This window comes from Asterias amurensis, chromosome 4 (genome assembly GCF_032118995.1).
Source record: "Asterias amurensis chromosome 4, ASM3211899v1".
In the NCBI taxonomy this organism is placed as follows: Eukaryota; Metazoa; Echinodermata; class Asteroidea; order Forcipulatida; family Asteriidae; genus Asterias; species Asterias amurensis.
This window is the reverse complement of record NC_092651.1, coordinates 4609077-4625618: the sequence shown is the minus strand read 5'-3', so window position 1 is coordinate 4625618 and position 16542 is coordinate 4609077. Positions and strand designations below refer to the sequence as shown.

The 16542-nt window shown below is 39.1% G+C and overlaps 1 protein-coding gene across 1 annotated transcript in view; it reads left to right on the top strand.

Moving 5' to 3' along the window:
- Positions 1-314: 314 nt before the first annotated feature.
- The window catches only part of LOC139935890 (uncharacterized), a 30920-nt gene continuing 14692 nt past the window's right edge, over positions 315-16542 (top strand). The window contains exons 1-12 of the mRNA XM_071930506.1: positions 315-440; positions 2257-2278; positions 3856-4010; positions 5049-5349; positions 6282-6451; positions 9797-9994; positions 11375-11492; positions 11878-12012; positions 12409-12500; positions 13502-13739; positions 14432-14511; positions 15185-15431. Coding sequence (XP_071786607.1) covers positions 438-440; positions 2257-2278; positions 3856-4010; positions 5049-5349; positions 6282-6451; positions 9797-9994; positions 11375-11492; positions 11878-12012; positions 12409-12500; positions 13502-13739; positions 14432-14511; positions 15185-15431 — 1759 coding nt within the window. The 5' untranslated portion in view covers positions 315-437. The remainder of the gene's footprint in view (positions 441-2256; positions 2279-3855; positions 4011-5048; positions 5350-6281; positions 6452-9796; positions 9995-11374; positions 11493-11877; positions 12013-12408; positions 12501-13501; positions 13740-14431; positions 14512-15184; positions 15432-16542) is intronic.

Below are 16542 nucleotides of genomic sequence, written 5' to 3'. Positions count from 1 at the left end.
TGTGGGAAAATGTACAAAATTACGGGAAATGCCTCGACAGAAAGCAGACGACGTCGTCCATTGGTTAATTTTTTTTGCTGCGGCCCGTTTTAATGAAAATCTGATTTTTTTTCCCCAAAATGAAAATCTTTTTAGTAAAAAGGATTGAATGTTGTATTTGCTGCATGTTGAAGATTTTTCTATTTTTAAATGTGTAATTTTGAGTTAAAAACACATTGAGCAATTTGTTAGGCCCGAGAAAAAGTAACCAATGGGAGACGGTTTTATAGAGGTCTTCGGTCCAGGCTGGACATGCGCACTAGATGTTGTTGACTATTTTTTTTTACTAAGCTGGAGTCGAATCGAAATGCGGGAGAACTTTCGTCGATGTAGCCAGTATTTTGACGGCGATTTACGCCGTGAAAGGCGAAAGTAGGGTGTACAAGAACAATATTACCATGGTAAGCAGAATGTACTTATTGTAATGTGTAATTTTGAAGGATAAACATGCTGTCAATTTTATGATAGATTACGTTTTATTCACCATCATGATGACTCGATAGTGCATGGCCGCATTGGATTAATGGTCGAGTCGTTCGCCGAGATCAATAAAAATTTCAATTTTAGTTCATTCCTTTAATAGTAAAATCTATTTTCTTTTTAATAAATATTTATAGTAATAATATAAGTCATACCCTTTTGTTTAATTATTATTATTGTTTGACTTTGGCACATTGCAAGAGATGCAAGACGTCTCAAAATTGTTTTTGAGAACTTGTCTTGTGAAAATTATGCAGTTTTCACCCCTTCTTTAATTGTTTTTTTATTGGTTTTCTTCCTTATATAACATCTGGCATGTCTAAAGTAACACTAACTTTAATACAATACACAGTACTCCTAGAATTATATCATGGGGGTTGGTTTGGCTGTCATACAAACATCATGTCTATTTTGTTTATATTTAAAAGTTTGTTTTTGCCTTTCACGTTTTAAATTTAAAGATGCTATGTCAGATTTTTGGCCGATTTGACCCCAAAATTTTGATTTAAAATTCAATAGGTATTTTGATGGGGGTCGAGAAAGTTACAAGCTTTCATTTGAGCCATTGCTCGAAAAAGTCTGCCAATTATTAGTAGCAGTGAAATAAAGTGCTCAAAATTATTTGTTGTCGGGATCCCGACAATATATCACGTGACCAATTCTTATGTGTTTTATAAGAAACGTTTTAAATTGTTGTCATGGTTCCTGACCATCAAAAGTAAAAGTTAAACTTTTTTTTCGTTAGAGCGGGTGATACTCTTTGAAAAACCATTCACTCAAAAAAAAATTGTTTTTTAATGTTTGGGGCCAAAAATCTGACATAGCGTCTTTAATAAGCACGGTCTAACTAAATTGATATTTTGATAACAATTTGTGTATTTTTTCCTCTAAAAATTAGGGTATGTTTCACTTATTCTTTATTTCCCCAGTGAGCTCTTGGTAAAAATAACCGTAACCCTCCATCCCCCAACAACAGTAGTGCTGGCAGAAAATTACAAACTACAAAGAAAAGCTCATACAAATTTAGCAAAATTTTAGCAAAGTCAAATTTTATTTTGATCATTTTTGTAAGACAAGTGACCATATTTTCAAAATTGTTTCCCCTTGTAAAAATTACTATTAAAAACTAACACATTCCCAAACATGGATTGAATCTTCAATGTGTAATAAATCAATCAAGAATACTTTTAAAAAATCGACCAAAAACAAATAAATGCAGAAAAAACAACATAGAAAATTTAGGCTCAATCGGTCATCAGAGTCGGGAGATAATAACAGGAAAATCCACTCTTATTTCCCCACGTTTCACCGTGTCATGACATGTGTTTAAAATAAATCAGTAATTCTCGATATCGAGAATTGATATTGATTTGATGTTTTCTCAAAAAGTAAAGCATTTCATGGAATAATATTTCAAGAGTCTTTCACCATTACCTTCTGTAAACCCTGTAAGTTATTTGTAAATCTGTGAACTTTTAATTTTTTTTCTGTTCCAAAAGTGTCATGGCTTTAACCAAGGAGAAAATGCCATGGTGCCTTGCCTTTTCAAAAACAAAGCATATAGGCCTGACTCATAGCACCACTTTTTGTCTCTCAACTTAGCATTACCATTCTTTAATTGTTAAAAATTGTCACCAAACATTTCAATTTGTTGGATTGTAGGCTAATAGTTCAATACTTACAGAAGAGACTCCTGTGATTAAACAAACTTTTTATTTTATTTTATTTCTCTTTCAGGAAACCAGCTGTCTAGAAAGAGGTAAGATAGTTTGTTTCAGGTGCAACTTGCCAAAGAATAATCAGGCCAAAAAATTAGTAATTAAAGACAGTGGACACTATTGGTACTTGTCAAAGACCAGTCTTCTCACTTGGTGTATCTCAACATGTACATAAAATAACCAACCTGTGAAAATTTGAGCTCAATCTGTTATCGAAGTTGCGAGATAATAATGAAAGAAAAAACACCCTTGTCACACGAAGTTGTGTGCTTTCAGATGCTTGATTTCGAGACCTCAAATTCTAAACTTGAGGTCTCGAAATCAAATTTGTGGACAATTACTTCTTTCTCGAAAACTACGTCACTTCAGAGGGAGCCGTTTCTCACAATGTTTTATGCTATCAAGCTTTCCCCATTACTCGTTACCAAGTAAGGTTTTATGATAATAATTATTTTGAGTAATTACCAATAGTGTTCACTGCTTTTAAATATTTGTGATATTTAGTCATTAATTATTTGTGATATTTTACTGTCGGTCACAGCTATGGACCCAAACAACAAATGCTTTCATAAATTCTGTCCCAATAAACATTGGTGTGGTGTAAAGCCATTGGTTGAATCTCAGCGAGATTGGAGACAAACTGTTTTCAAAGTGCTTAAATTGAGCTGAGATTAACTCTGTACAAGTACCAATCGTATCAAAGTGCAACAAATTTTGTGTGGAGCAAAATAGGACAAAAGGATACTGTCAGAATTAGGCCACACGCTAGCCCAACTGTTTAGTCGAGGTTGGTTGATTAACGTTTCCATAAAAAGTGCATTGATTATGGCCAAAGTATGGTTTACAGTAATATGTGAGTGGAACAGACGTTAATTTTCAATATTCCTTTCAACTGCACACTAGACACTAGACTAAGATGGTTCCAGTGGTATAGACTTATTCATAGAATTCTGGGCACAAACAGTTTTCTTTTCAAAATCAACACGCCGGACTCTAATTTATGTACTTTTTGTAATAATCAGGAGGGGACTCTTATCCATTTGTTTTGCTCATGTGCAGCCACAATTTTTTTTTGGACAGCTGTTGCTTCATGGATTAATTATAAGACTAAGCTAAACATCATCCTTGACCATGAAGCGTTTTTATTTGGCAAAACAGACTTTAAGTGTAAAGCTACTAACCTTATTTTATTAATTTGCCGTTTTCATATTTACAAAATGAAAATGTAAATGTCCAAGAACAAACCATCCTTCTTAGTATTCAAAACAGAACTCAAAAATTATTATGCCATGGAAAAATTTATTTCCACTTGTAACAATAAGTTGGCCAGTTTTTATCATAAATGGGATTACTTTTCTGTTCTTTTCCAAGATTAAGGTTTTAAGTGTTAATTCTCTTTAAAAACGCTGTGTCTTGCTTTCACTATTACTGTATGTTTGTTTTGACGATCTGATGTACGACTTTGTTAAATGTTGTAAATAAACCAATATCCCCCGGAAAAAAAGGAAGAAGAAAAAAATTGTGAGTGGAACCTTATTTTTGATCAGTCAAACAAACATGTAGTGTAGATTCAACAAAAACAACAAAAAAGAAATAAATATTTCCTTCCTATTTCCAGATTGGGAAAGCAACCAAAATATTGATCGGCGGCATCAGCTGTCGAGACAATGTTCGTTAATTGATGAAGGAATGAAGGGCGGGGCTGACCCGCTGCTGAGTCAGGAGCCAGGTAGTGTACTGCCCTCCTATGCGAGCCTCATGGACACTGACGTGGTAAGTAGAATTTCAAAGATCGGTAAGCTGCAATGGTTGTCAAAATGCGATGCGATCAAGCAAAATGAGTGGCTGGTCGACCAAAGCCATTTTGTTGTTGTTGATACATTTGAAAAGAGCATTTAATCTTCCTGCTTGGTTCACCAAGCAGGAAGTTGTGACTGTTGTAGTAGTTATGCCAGCAGATGAAAAACTGTAGTCGTGATTTGACTATGCAATCAATAGTTGCGACAACAACACTAGTAGCACAGGCTCACTGCCCAAAAATGGCTATAAAATGGCCCAATAAAGGCTTAGTTTAGGTTTAGGACAACTACAATGATAAGACATTCAAAAGGAAGTTCTTTGCTTTGTGCCTGATCATCAAGGCTTTAAGACAGTGGACACTATTGGTAATTACTCAGAATAATTATTAGCATAAAACCTTATTTGGTAACGAGTAATGGGGAGAGGTTGATAGTATAAAACATTGTGAGAAATGGCTCCCTCTGAAGTAATGTAATTTTCAAGAAAGAAGTTATTTTCCACGAATTTGATTTAGAGACCTCAGATTAAGAACTTGAGGTCTCGAAGTCAAGCATCTGAAAGCACACAACTTCGTGTGACAAGGGTGTTTTTTCTTTCATTGTTATCCCGCAACTTCGACGATCGATTGAGCTCAAATTTTCACAGGTTTTTTATTTATGCAGATGTTGAGATACATCAACTGTGACGGCTAGTCTTTGACAATTACCAATAGTGTCCAGTGTTTTAAGACTGTACTGTTAAAATCCCATGTTGACACACCATCTTTGGTTCTAAAGTGTTTCCTCTTTTTCTTTTCAAAACAGGCCATAGAAAACTGAAAAACACTGTACAAAAGTTATTACAATTGGCCATTTCCTCTTTAATTAGAAAGTTGTACACCTGTACACTTTTATCAGTGAGAGTTATGTATTTTATAGGTTAGTATTGGCGCTTTATTTCATTTTGGTCATGTGATTTGCCATGTGATTTGTTCTTGTGATTGATCATGTGATTTTCCATGTGATTCTCAAGGGCCATGACTTCTCGGAGGACAAGTTAATGAACTCAGGCAACCTCTACAGTCTGTATCTCCTCAACTCTGACTCCAGCAGTGAGCAATTAAAGACCAGCGAGAACCTCTTGGAGACGTCTCTATCATCCTCGGCAGCATCTGCCAAAGATACCAAGAAGGACAATGGGGATACTGATGAGGAGATCGATGTAGAAACGGACGGGGTGAAGGACCCGAGCCCTGAGAAGGTGCTCGAGAATGGGCATTACGATGCGTTATTCGAGGGCATGCCATTCACTGAACTCAAGGGAAAAGAAGTCGGTAAGTATCTTGTTTTCTTAAGTCGTGTTCGCATTAGACTAACATGTTTACAGAGATTGGGTTCACATTCCAACATTTAAAATAATGACCTGGGTAAACTACCGACACGACCGCAGTCCTGCAGGGGCACCAAGGCATGTTTTCCTTGGTAAAGGGCAGCCTATGAGGAAATAGTAAATTTCCACCGGAGTATTTCAAGGGCACCAAGGCAATGACCAAGGGGCTTCGAGGCAGTCGCCTTCCTTGCCTCCGTGAAGTATCAGGTCTGTGACCAGGAAACTAACCAACTAACTTAATAGATGTACGTGTGCACAGTAACTGGGTGAGAGGTCATAATTCCTTGCACAGCAATAGGCCTGCTGTGATCATGACGACATAGCCCCAAGGCAGACAATGTCTACTGACCCATTCATCCCAAAAACGAACTTTGTATCAAAAACAACTTTTTGCCTAAGGCGTATTACCCGAGCTTTACTTGAATGTATTGATTTGTTTATTTATTCCCAAGATAGATTACCGTTAGTGTTAATTGTTTATTATCATGTATTGCTATCTACAGTGTCTGTGATAGCTCTTCTCGGACAGTTCAAATAGTTCCTGTATAAATAACAAACTGAACTGAACTTCATAGAGCTGCTTAACCACAAAAAGTGCCTAAACACAACAAACTGCTTACAAGAATAAGGTTACCAACCAAACTACCATACAACATGTACAATTTATGACTGGTACATACAACATGTACAATTTATGACTGGTATCCTGCTCGTTTCAGCTTAGCAGAAAATTGTTAAGCAATATTATATGTTTACAAAGCAGCTCTCTGAAATTGGACCCTGGATTGATAAATGATAATTACTGAAGATCAATACAGTCTGTTCATTTGTTACAAAGTCTGAATATTTATCTCATTGTTTGATTAATCTTGACAGGTCCCTGTGCCTACTGTAACCTGTGGCGGACAATCCGCTTTATGTCCTACTGTGGCCGCTTCCCATTCTGCAGTGTGTATTGCACCAAGAAGTTTGCTGTGTATAAACGGGAGAGGGGTGAACTGTCGGAGAAGACACCAGAAGATATCAAAGCCATTAGGAAACTCAAAGTAGGTGTAGTTTTTATTCATTCCCTCAATTTAAATTATGACTGACCAGTAAGCCTGGGCAAAATTAGTGAAATTGAAGTCGCAACTAATGTTATATTCCCCAGATGCATATTGTTTGCTGCATGCGCAATATAGTCAAATTACGCTGAAAGGATTTGAAGGATGGTCTGATTGTTTCGCAAGTAACTTATGTTGTCGGGAATAGTCGTAGAACAATGGGAGACTTTTTGAAAGCTCTGCCACTAGAGGGCAGCAGACCTACCAGGTAAGGGTGCACAACTCCTATAGCAAACAATGGTAAATGCTAAAAATTCAAAAATACTTTAAAAATATTTAGAAGTCTCTCAGCCTCTTGAAAATTGAATCATATACATTGTCATACAACTAAACTTCAGATTTCTTCTCAATTTTTGGTATGTCAGCATTTTGGAATTTTTGCTAATTACCCTAGAAGAAACACTCCCAAAAACTCATGCACACCGCTTGTTATCCTTGGGGAACTCGTGTCCAGTACGCCCTGTTCCAAAACAGTTTGGTTTAATGCTGGCAATTTGTTATGAAAAACAAAATACAGTTTGGCTAAATCTAAAATACAAAATCAAAAACACGCAAAACACAAGGTATTTGCTGTCAGTGACCGTCACTCATGCTTCTCATATTCCTAAGTTGTTGACATTACCTGGTGAAGAACGCCCTCTCTTGGTGATTGGCAGATAGTCTAAAGTTTCCCCATTGGTTCACCATGCAGGAAGTTGTGACTGTTGTAGTAGTTATGCCAGCCGTTGAAAAACTGTAGTCGTGATTTGATTAAGCAATCAATAGTTGCGACCACAAAACTAGTAGCACAGGCTTACTGCCCATACTGTAGAAGGCTATAAAATGGCCCAATAAAGGCTTAGTTTAGGTTTAGGACAACTACAATGACAAGACATTAAAAAGGAAGTACTTTGCTTTGTGCCTGATCATCAAGGCTTAAGTTTCCTTCCGACTTTCTCTCTTGGTAATTTGCAGTACAACTTTCATTAAAATTGGTTTGCAATAGACTGTGCAAGTCTCGCGCGGATTTGAACTTCCGGGACCATTGTGGTCCCAGCCTTATGGAGTTTTACGTTGGGGAGATTTTGTTTCGTCCATTACTTTAGTTTAATGTAGTTTATGACCATAAAAATGACATATATTGTTAAAAATGTAATACTAATTAACATCATATAAAAAAGTAAAAATAAAGTCAACAAAATAACGAAGACAAACCGATATTTAAACTTGACCTTAGGTCAGGTTACTTTTAAAAAACTAAGAATTTGTGCCCATCTCCGATCACGAAACTTACGCAGACGCTTGTTTTGGTCGCGCAGGGTGAAAAGCCTTTTCATTGGTCGTTTAGGCGTCGGCTTCCTCTTTAAACTGCGTCACGCGTTCATCTAACGCCCTTGCGACCATCGTGCGTCCGCGTATAAACCAGCTTTGAGTAGTTTCACATTCGGGCGTAGATTTACAAAAGGGGTTTCAAAAAATTTAAGATCAAACAAACATCCTTGTCCCAGAGTTTTACTTTTGTCTATGCATAGACTTTAGCCGATAATTGTGTATTTGTTTCAAAAGCTAAAACTAATTTAAACAAGCTCTAATGGGTATTTTTGTTGTTTAGATTCGGCATTTAGAATAAATTAAAGCAAAGATTTGATTCATAAAAAAATAAAGTTCTTCAGTTGTCGTGTTTTCTCGCTCCGGTGCGCGCGAGACTTGCACAGTCTATATTACACCATGTGTGTATCTACTTGCTAGATAGATTATGTTCTTTTGAGAACATGTCTTGCTTTAATATATTCTACTACCACGGAGTAGATTTTCAAAGTTCGGGAGACTTCTCAGTTCTGGAAAGTAAGCTTGGGCGGTCCCTTCGGTTACCCGGTTCTACCCGGTTCCAAGTTGAAAACCGGACTTGCGGTTCCACTCTTCTGTGGAACCGGGTACCCGCTTTTGTCGGTTCCGATTTTAAAAGACCGAGTCCCAATTATAAAAGGCTCTGTGGAGCCGATCCTGCGACGCACCGGCTCTAGAAAATGAGGCTTGATGTTGAAAGCGGTGACCGCAGATACAGTGTGCAAAGGCTTCAAGCCGACATGAGTATCAACTATCACATGTGGCTGCTGCATACACAGTGCACACACATAGGCATCTTCTACAACCACCACATGTATGCATGTACATGTCATGCATATACATGAACATGTATAGACAGCACGTTGTGATTGGCTGCCGATATATCCATATTCATAAAAGCTAGCCCCGTGCACAAAACACACAGTGCTGTAGGTATGTATGTACAGGCATGTACAGGCATAGTACACTTGTATGTACAGAGACGACACACTGCATGCACTACGAATGTACTGCACTACGGATGTACTACACTACGGACATATGCTACACAACGATCATACTGCCGGCTAAATCAAAGACTTGTTTAAATCATAGAGTAAGGACAGAGCAGGGAAAATAGGTGCTCGGTGGCACGATGTCTGATCATTGGGGTGGGTATTCTGGTATTTTCGTTAAAAATAGATCGGCTCCAATTGTGTGTGTGTGAGCTCGGAACCGATGTCTGATTAACTTGGTTATTTTCAGTTCAAATAGATCGGCTCATTTGTGTGTGTGTGTGAGCTCTGGACGGGCAGCTTATGTTTTTTATTGAATTGGAACCGGGTATGTCTCAGAACCGAGCTTTTTTTCGGAACCGGAACCGAGCCCCAAATTTCTGGAACCGCCCAAGCTTACTGGAAAGAACTGTCTTAAGTGTCTTAAGTGTATCGAGGGGACTCCTTGTTATAAACTCCACTACCACGGAGTGAGTTCTGAATTGGTCGTAACGTTATGACTAGCTTGCTTTGATAAAATAATAGTATCGAAGTCTTATATAGCGCACGTATCTACCAAACAAGGTACTCAATGCACTGAGTATATACAAACTTTCAGAATGATGTTATCGCAGTGATGAATTCTAAGACCCAATTATGTAGCACCTTATAAGGGTTAAAAAGGTGCTATGGCACATACAGCAGTCATAGCCAGGAACACCGGGGAGAACCCCATCTTTTCGATAAGTGCACTGGGTTCTGTGCATTACACAAGACATGGGACCAACGGCTTTACGTCCCATCTGAAGGACGAAGCAATGGTTAAGTGTCTTGCTTAAGGACACAAGTGTCACGGCTGGGGATTCGAACCCACACTCTGCTGATCAGAAACACCAGAGTTTGAATTCAGTGCTCTTAACCGCTCGGCCACGCTTTAGTCATCGTCATTATAATGGTATTTCAAATATAATCTTTTAATAATCCACAGGTTCCAACGTTGTTTGAGAAACACAAACCAAGACCCCTCTTCCCATCATCACAACCCCCTCCAGAGGGAGAAAGTAAACGCTTAGGCGTCTGCGCTAACGGCTCTGCTGGCAACGGGGAGAGCATCAAGCACTTTGACTGGCCTTCATATCTGGAGAGTCTCAATGCAGAAGCTGCGCCTGTGAAATGTTTCCATCATGTAAGTATCAAGTAGCTCTCTTTTACCTAAGCCACAATTAAAATACTTAATTGTGCTTCTAGGCACCAAGGAATAAATGGCTACCTGTGAGGGTAGAGATTGTTGATGTGAATCTTAGCAACCTGTACACCCTTTTGGTTGCCGATGCTGCATAATCCAAAGGAGTTGAGATTGTTTCAGGAAAGTTTAAAGCCTGTGCCAAATTTCATGGCTCTGCGGTATTCTGCGCTTACGATCACCATTCTCCACTTGCAGGGCAAGCATCAAAATTTCTGGGCTAGCTTTGTAAGTGAAAAATGCCTAATAACATGGAGTACGCATGCGCACAAGCAGAAAATCTCTGCTTACCCCTGAAACACGCTTAATGTAAGTGCAGAATTCCCTGCTTCCACAAGCGCCGATTCTTTGCTTACGGTAAGCAGAGGCATTAAAATGGGCCCAGATGAGTAGGGGTAAATACTACAGCATTCTTGGACGTCTGCTTGGCTTCAAAAAGTCAATCACGAATACCTGGGGCGGATTGCAATAACACGGTCTTAGTCAGCAGTCTAAGACCAGTCAGTTAAAGCCGGCTGTCTGCCTTAGACGGTCTTAGCTTAGTCAGTCATTAACCCTGTTGCAATAAGCCGGTCTTATAGATAAGTCGGTGAAAAGTAATGAAATACGAACAAATGTCCCATAATACTTAGCACTCTGCAGGCACTGGCGGTTCCGTATTGTTCTTATTGCTTTGGTTTAAATCATCGGATATCAAATCTGTGAGTTGTATCATTTTTACTTTTGGGAACATACATTTACGATACAATCACCTTGATCATCATCATAATGCCTCCCATGGGTGTAATCTATTTCTAAAATAAAATCTAATCCTAGAGCTCTTTGTATCAAATTATCTACACCTAACAAATGCAGCGCCATCTCTAAAAAACCAAAACATAGACCGATTATAGCCAGCTCGGAGCAGGCTTAAGATTTAAGACTGGCAAAAATTATAGACCGCGCTATTGCAATCGGTCTATAATTAAAGGCTGTCTAAGCGCATCTCAAGTTAGCCGGCTATACGCATAGACTGGTTTAAGACCGCTTTGTGCAATCCGCCCCAGGTATATTAATATATTTATTAATATTTGGTTTTTACCCATATACACCGATGTGTAGCACTGTATACTCAGTACTTTCCTGAGTCCTGTGAAAAAAATCACAGGCATTTTTACATGGCTGGGATTCAAACCCACTACCTTTGCAATTCTAGAGCAGTGTCATATATTTACCTTTTTGAAATCCAACAAATATAATGCATTATCTAAACCTGGGGACAAAGGTAACTGTTCATTTTCATTTTCCAAAGTTTTTGAAGAGTGTTTGTGTATTTTCTATTAGGCTCCCCTTGCCAAGGAGTGGAAGGCAAACCTTATTGGTGCTCTAATAGAGGTCCACAATAGAGACCCAGGGGACACTAAAGACTGCTTCTGGATCGCTAGAGTCATCAAAGTTGCAGGTAATTGACACAAACTTTAATAGAACTTGCCCCCAATTCAGTTTATATTATTTGTATTACTTAAATTAGATTACACCCGTTTCAGACAGGCACACCAGAGCGCACCGAACTAAATAGACTATGATCGACTGTAGTTCGACCCATATAAATTTTGGTTTCAGACAGGCGAAATCTAACATAGCATTAACATTGGCTCGGCTCATGACAAGATCGACGTCTGCAACCAACAGTTGATCTCTTTTAATACATAAATTTGTTTATTATAAGAGCAAGTGTGGACCTAGTTCGTAAGATTTGAAGGAGTTTTTCAGGCCTTGCTCTCGCAGAGATGAACTACCATGCCTTGATTTACTGATCTGTAATTTTGTATTTGCTCTCTCTGTAGGGTATAAAGCTAAATTGCGATTTGAAGGGAATGGTATGGACAGCACCCTTGACTTCTGGATGCATCTGTGTACTGCTGAATGTTATCCAGTCAATGGTGCAGAGAAGGCTGGCAAGCAATTAAAACCACCAGCAGGTAAATATTCAACAATATCTCAAGTCAAAATTGTACTTCTGATTTTTCATGTGTGCTGTTTTTCACAACAATATCTCAAGTCAAAATTGTACTTCTGATTTTTCATGTGTGCTGTTTTTCACCTGTTCCAAATGGAAGTTTTCAACAGCCTTAAACTGCCATTCATAAATACCTAAGACGATTTATCCATTAGGATTGGTCGAGAGGGCATCACCTGGGGGTGTTTGAACGGATGATATAACACCAGTAAAAAGTGATGAAACATGGGCGTGACCCGCAAGCTTGTACCTGTGCTTACAAGGACAGTTTCTTCATTCTTATTGGTCGAGAGCAATGGCTGGAAAAGTTTCAAATCCTACTTGTTGTCATCATTGGTATGTACTTTGTTTATTGCAGATGTTCTAGCAAAACTTGGCAGCAACTGGCGAGAGCATACAACGAGAGTTGCTCACTCTGGAAGTCCAACATTCAGCGTTTCCAAAGAGAAGGTAAAACTTGCAGCTCAACATTCCTTGACTTTATAATTTTGTGTTTAAAGGATTCGGGTACTTTTTCAAAATGTCCACAGATTTACATTAAACTTACAGGGTTTGAAGGTAATGAAACTGGAAAGCTTCCCTTAAAATATTACTAACTGAGGTTGTGTAGTTTTTGCAAAAATGAGTAAAACCAGTTTCAAAATAATTTTCGTCTCGGGAAGACGAAAATTATTTTAGCATGTAAAATCCCATTAACCAGTTATGACATTATACCAAAACCATAGCATAACTGGTTAATACGTTTTTACATGCTAAAACTGAGACGAAAATTATTTGTCTTACTCATTCCTCAAAAACTACAGCACCTCAGTAAGTAAAATTTCAAGGGAAGCTGTCTACTATCATAATCTTCAAACTGCTAAAGTTTAATGTAAATCTGTGGACATTGTGTTTTGTGTTAGGAAAAAGTACATAGACCCTTAAATAAAAATAATAATAATAATAAACCTATATATAATAATAATATACACTGATGTGTATTAAGCACTGTATAAAAAAAAATGTATTCTAGAGCTCTATGAAAAAAACAAGCGTTGGCAATTCACTTGGGTGGGATTCAAACCCACGGCCTTTGCATTGGTACAGCAAATACCTTACCACGAGACCAGGCTAGCCTTATGGCTAGCCTGGCTAAAGGTAATAAAAACAAAGGGTGAAAACACTCTTTATCCCCGATGCATACATCAGGGTTGTCCACAGTTTTTGAAGTAGCAGGTGAAAAGATATGAGTAGCTGGTTTCACAAAGGACTGAGCAAGCGCACAGCGTGATCGCAAAGCGCGTTGCCCTAACAGCAGCATCATGCGCTTCTGGACAACACTGTGCTTAGCTAGCATCTATTCAGTTCTTTGAATTCGATGTCAAATTCCTTAGGCAAGGTTTGAATTTGTCTCTGTAAGAAATTTGTATGCATTGCAGCGTTATTTATTTTGGATGTTTCTTGTTCTACAGTTGGAGGAGAGCCTAAAGTGCCCCTTCAAGAAAGATATGCAGCTCGAAGTAATCTACAAACGACAGGTGTCCAGCACCTGCGTAGCAACAGTCAAGAAGGTCATAGCGGACCGAGTCTACGTGCAATATGAGAACTGTAAAGATCCAAGCAAGGATTTCTGGTTCCACCATACATCACAATTAATACATCCTGTGGGATGGTCACAGAGAGTACATCATCCCCTCATAGCTACAGCAGGTATGGACTACTAAGGGAATAAAACAGTAGGGAATGAGGTTGTTTAGAACAGGGATGGTCATGGTCGTGTTATAAAGGACTAAGCCGAAGGCAAGGTTCTTTAACGCATGGCCATGACTCTGTTACACGCTGGGAGAGAGGGGGTTAATGCCCACCAACACTTTATGTTATTTAGGATGGGGAACTATAAACAAATCACTGCCTTTTCACACCGTTAGATTAGACGCAGTGTTTTTTGTTTTACCTTTGGAAAGTTAGATAAGTTACGGCAGGCATTATACATCTGTTTAAGATGGGTAGTTCATAGTTCAATTTATTTCCACTCAAATCATTTAAAATGACAAAATATAACATTACAGGAGAAATAAACCTTAATAGATTAAGGTGGGGAGGTCTCTTAAAAGCAAGCTTGTTGTATGTGGAGACCCCCCCCTTGAAATTGTGTACATACATATATATGTATCTATGAGAAAAAACAATGCAAAGAATAGACACTCTTTTAACTTCTTTATATATTTCTTATATCTGTGCTCGTAGTAAAGGGGGTTTGCATGTAATTCAAATTCTATCTTGAATAGTGTTGGTACAAAAATCAACATTTTCTTCAGTCACTTTTTAACCCTAAGTGCACTATAAGAACTGTGTACCCTTTTTACTAGTTTGAAATGTCTTGACTTGTTTTCATGTTATAGCGTATAAGGCTGAAGCTTTGGACAAAGGAAGAAAAAAGAAAGGAGGCTCCCGCGATGCACCATGGGAAATCTTTCATTTGGTGAGTCTTCTGCTCAGATTGAATGTATTGAATGTATTGAATTTCCTAAATTTCTAATTGGAGAAAGCTTTGTCACCGTAGCATGTTTTCACATCAGGATCAGGCATCAGTTGAAGGTGAGAGATGTGGAAGATTGGAGCCGGTGTGGCGGTTTCAACTTTCCGCTGTGTTCAGTTTTCTGAATGACCAAATACGGTAGCATTACGTCATGCGATGCCTGCGCACAGCAAGCGAAAGTAGTCCATTTTTAGTGCTGTATTGAGTCATCCGTTACCCTCCGGTAGCTGTCATGGCGGCGTCCATGAGTCGAGTACAACTAGCGGCAAACGCGTGGATCGTATGAGTTGTTTTTTATGCAAGCAGTGTGTGACCTGCCTAAAGTTGTACCCAGAAAGATGGGGCAAGAGATTATGTGACTACACAGAAAAGAATCGTAATATCAACAATGTGGGGTCACTGCTGAGAGAACAACAGTACTCGCGTACTCGCGGCGGTGTTCTGACAAGTCATCCGGAAAACTGAACACGCTGGAAAGCTAAAACCGTTCGAACAACGTGCTGATATGTCCGACTACGTCACCCGGAAAACTGAACACGGCGGAAGACTGAAACCGCCACACCGGGTAGAAGTAACTAAATTGCCATTTATTATTTTTTTCTCTCTTTTTAATCAGCCGAAACCCATTCCCGATGAGCAGAACTTCTGTGTAGGTATGAAGCTAGAAGCCATCGACCCCTTAAAGCTCGGTAGTATCTGTGTAGCTACTGTGGTACAAACCCTTGGTGATGGCTACCTTATGATAGCTATTGATGGATGTCTACATGATGTCGCTAGTTGGTTCTGCTACCATGCAACGTCGACATCACTACTGCCGATCGGCTTCTGTGAATACCACCAGATTGAGCTGATCCCTCCACGAGGTAAGTAATCATCCTTTCATCGAACAGGAACCCAGGGTTCTTCTTCTTTTCTTGTGTAGCATATACAATAGACCGATCCAGTAGGCTCCGCCCACGACGCACGTGTGAGCAAGAACACATGGGGCTCTCCAATGCCTTTCTGCACAACTCTGTCGCGCGCACCAAGATACGCGCACGCATGTCGGACCTTATTTGTCGGACCTTTGTTGCGTTGTAATTGGTCAATATGCAATGGGGCGGAGCTTAGTGGATTGGTCTATTGTTGCACACTGTGACCGGGTTCATGGCGTTTTGTACACCCGAGGCGAAACCAAGGGTTGCCATTTTCCCATGAGGGTGTACAAAACCCATGACCCCAATCACAGCGTGCAACAATTGTTTTGTTATACCTTGGTAACATGTATATTCCTCTTCTCGAAGTTCTGTTGTTATCTTCAACCATTATTACGACGGAGTATTCATTGTTTAAAGGAACACGTTGCCTTGGATCGGACGAGTTGGTCTATGAAAAGCGTTTGAAACCGTTTGTTATGAAATGCATATGGTTAGAAAGATGTTTTAAAAGTAGAATACAATGATCCACACAAGTAGCACTGAACATTGTACGGTTTTCATTTTACGTCGCGGACTAACACGGTCGGCCATTTATGGGGGTCAAGTTTTTGACCCCCATAAATAAATGGCCGACCGTGTTTGTCGACGAGGTAACACGAAAACCACGCAGTTTCGAGGCATATTTGTGTAGACCATTGTATTCTACTTTTACAACATCTTTCTAACCATACCGATTTTATCACAAACGGTTATAGAACGCTTTTCAAAGACCAACTCGACCGATCCAAGGCAACGTGTTCCTTTAATATTAAGCAGATGAACAAGAAATAATTCCTGACTGTTTTCTCGAACCCGCGGGTGTTTCGTACACAGCGCTGGAAATCAACCAACACTGGGAACGATCAAGGTGATGTACACCGGTGTACATCACTTTTCATGTTACCCGACCCCCGAGCCATGTAACATGCGTATTTGTTGCACGGCACGTGATTGGTTCTTGACCAATCAAACTTCACAATATGTTACCGAGGTATAACAATCATGATTGAAGAAAGTC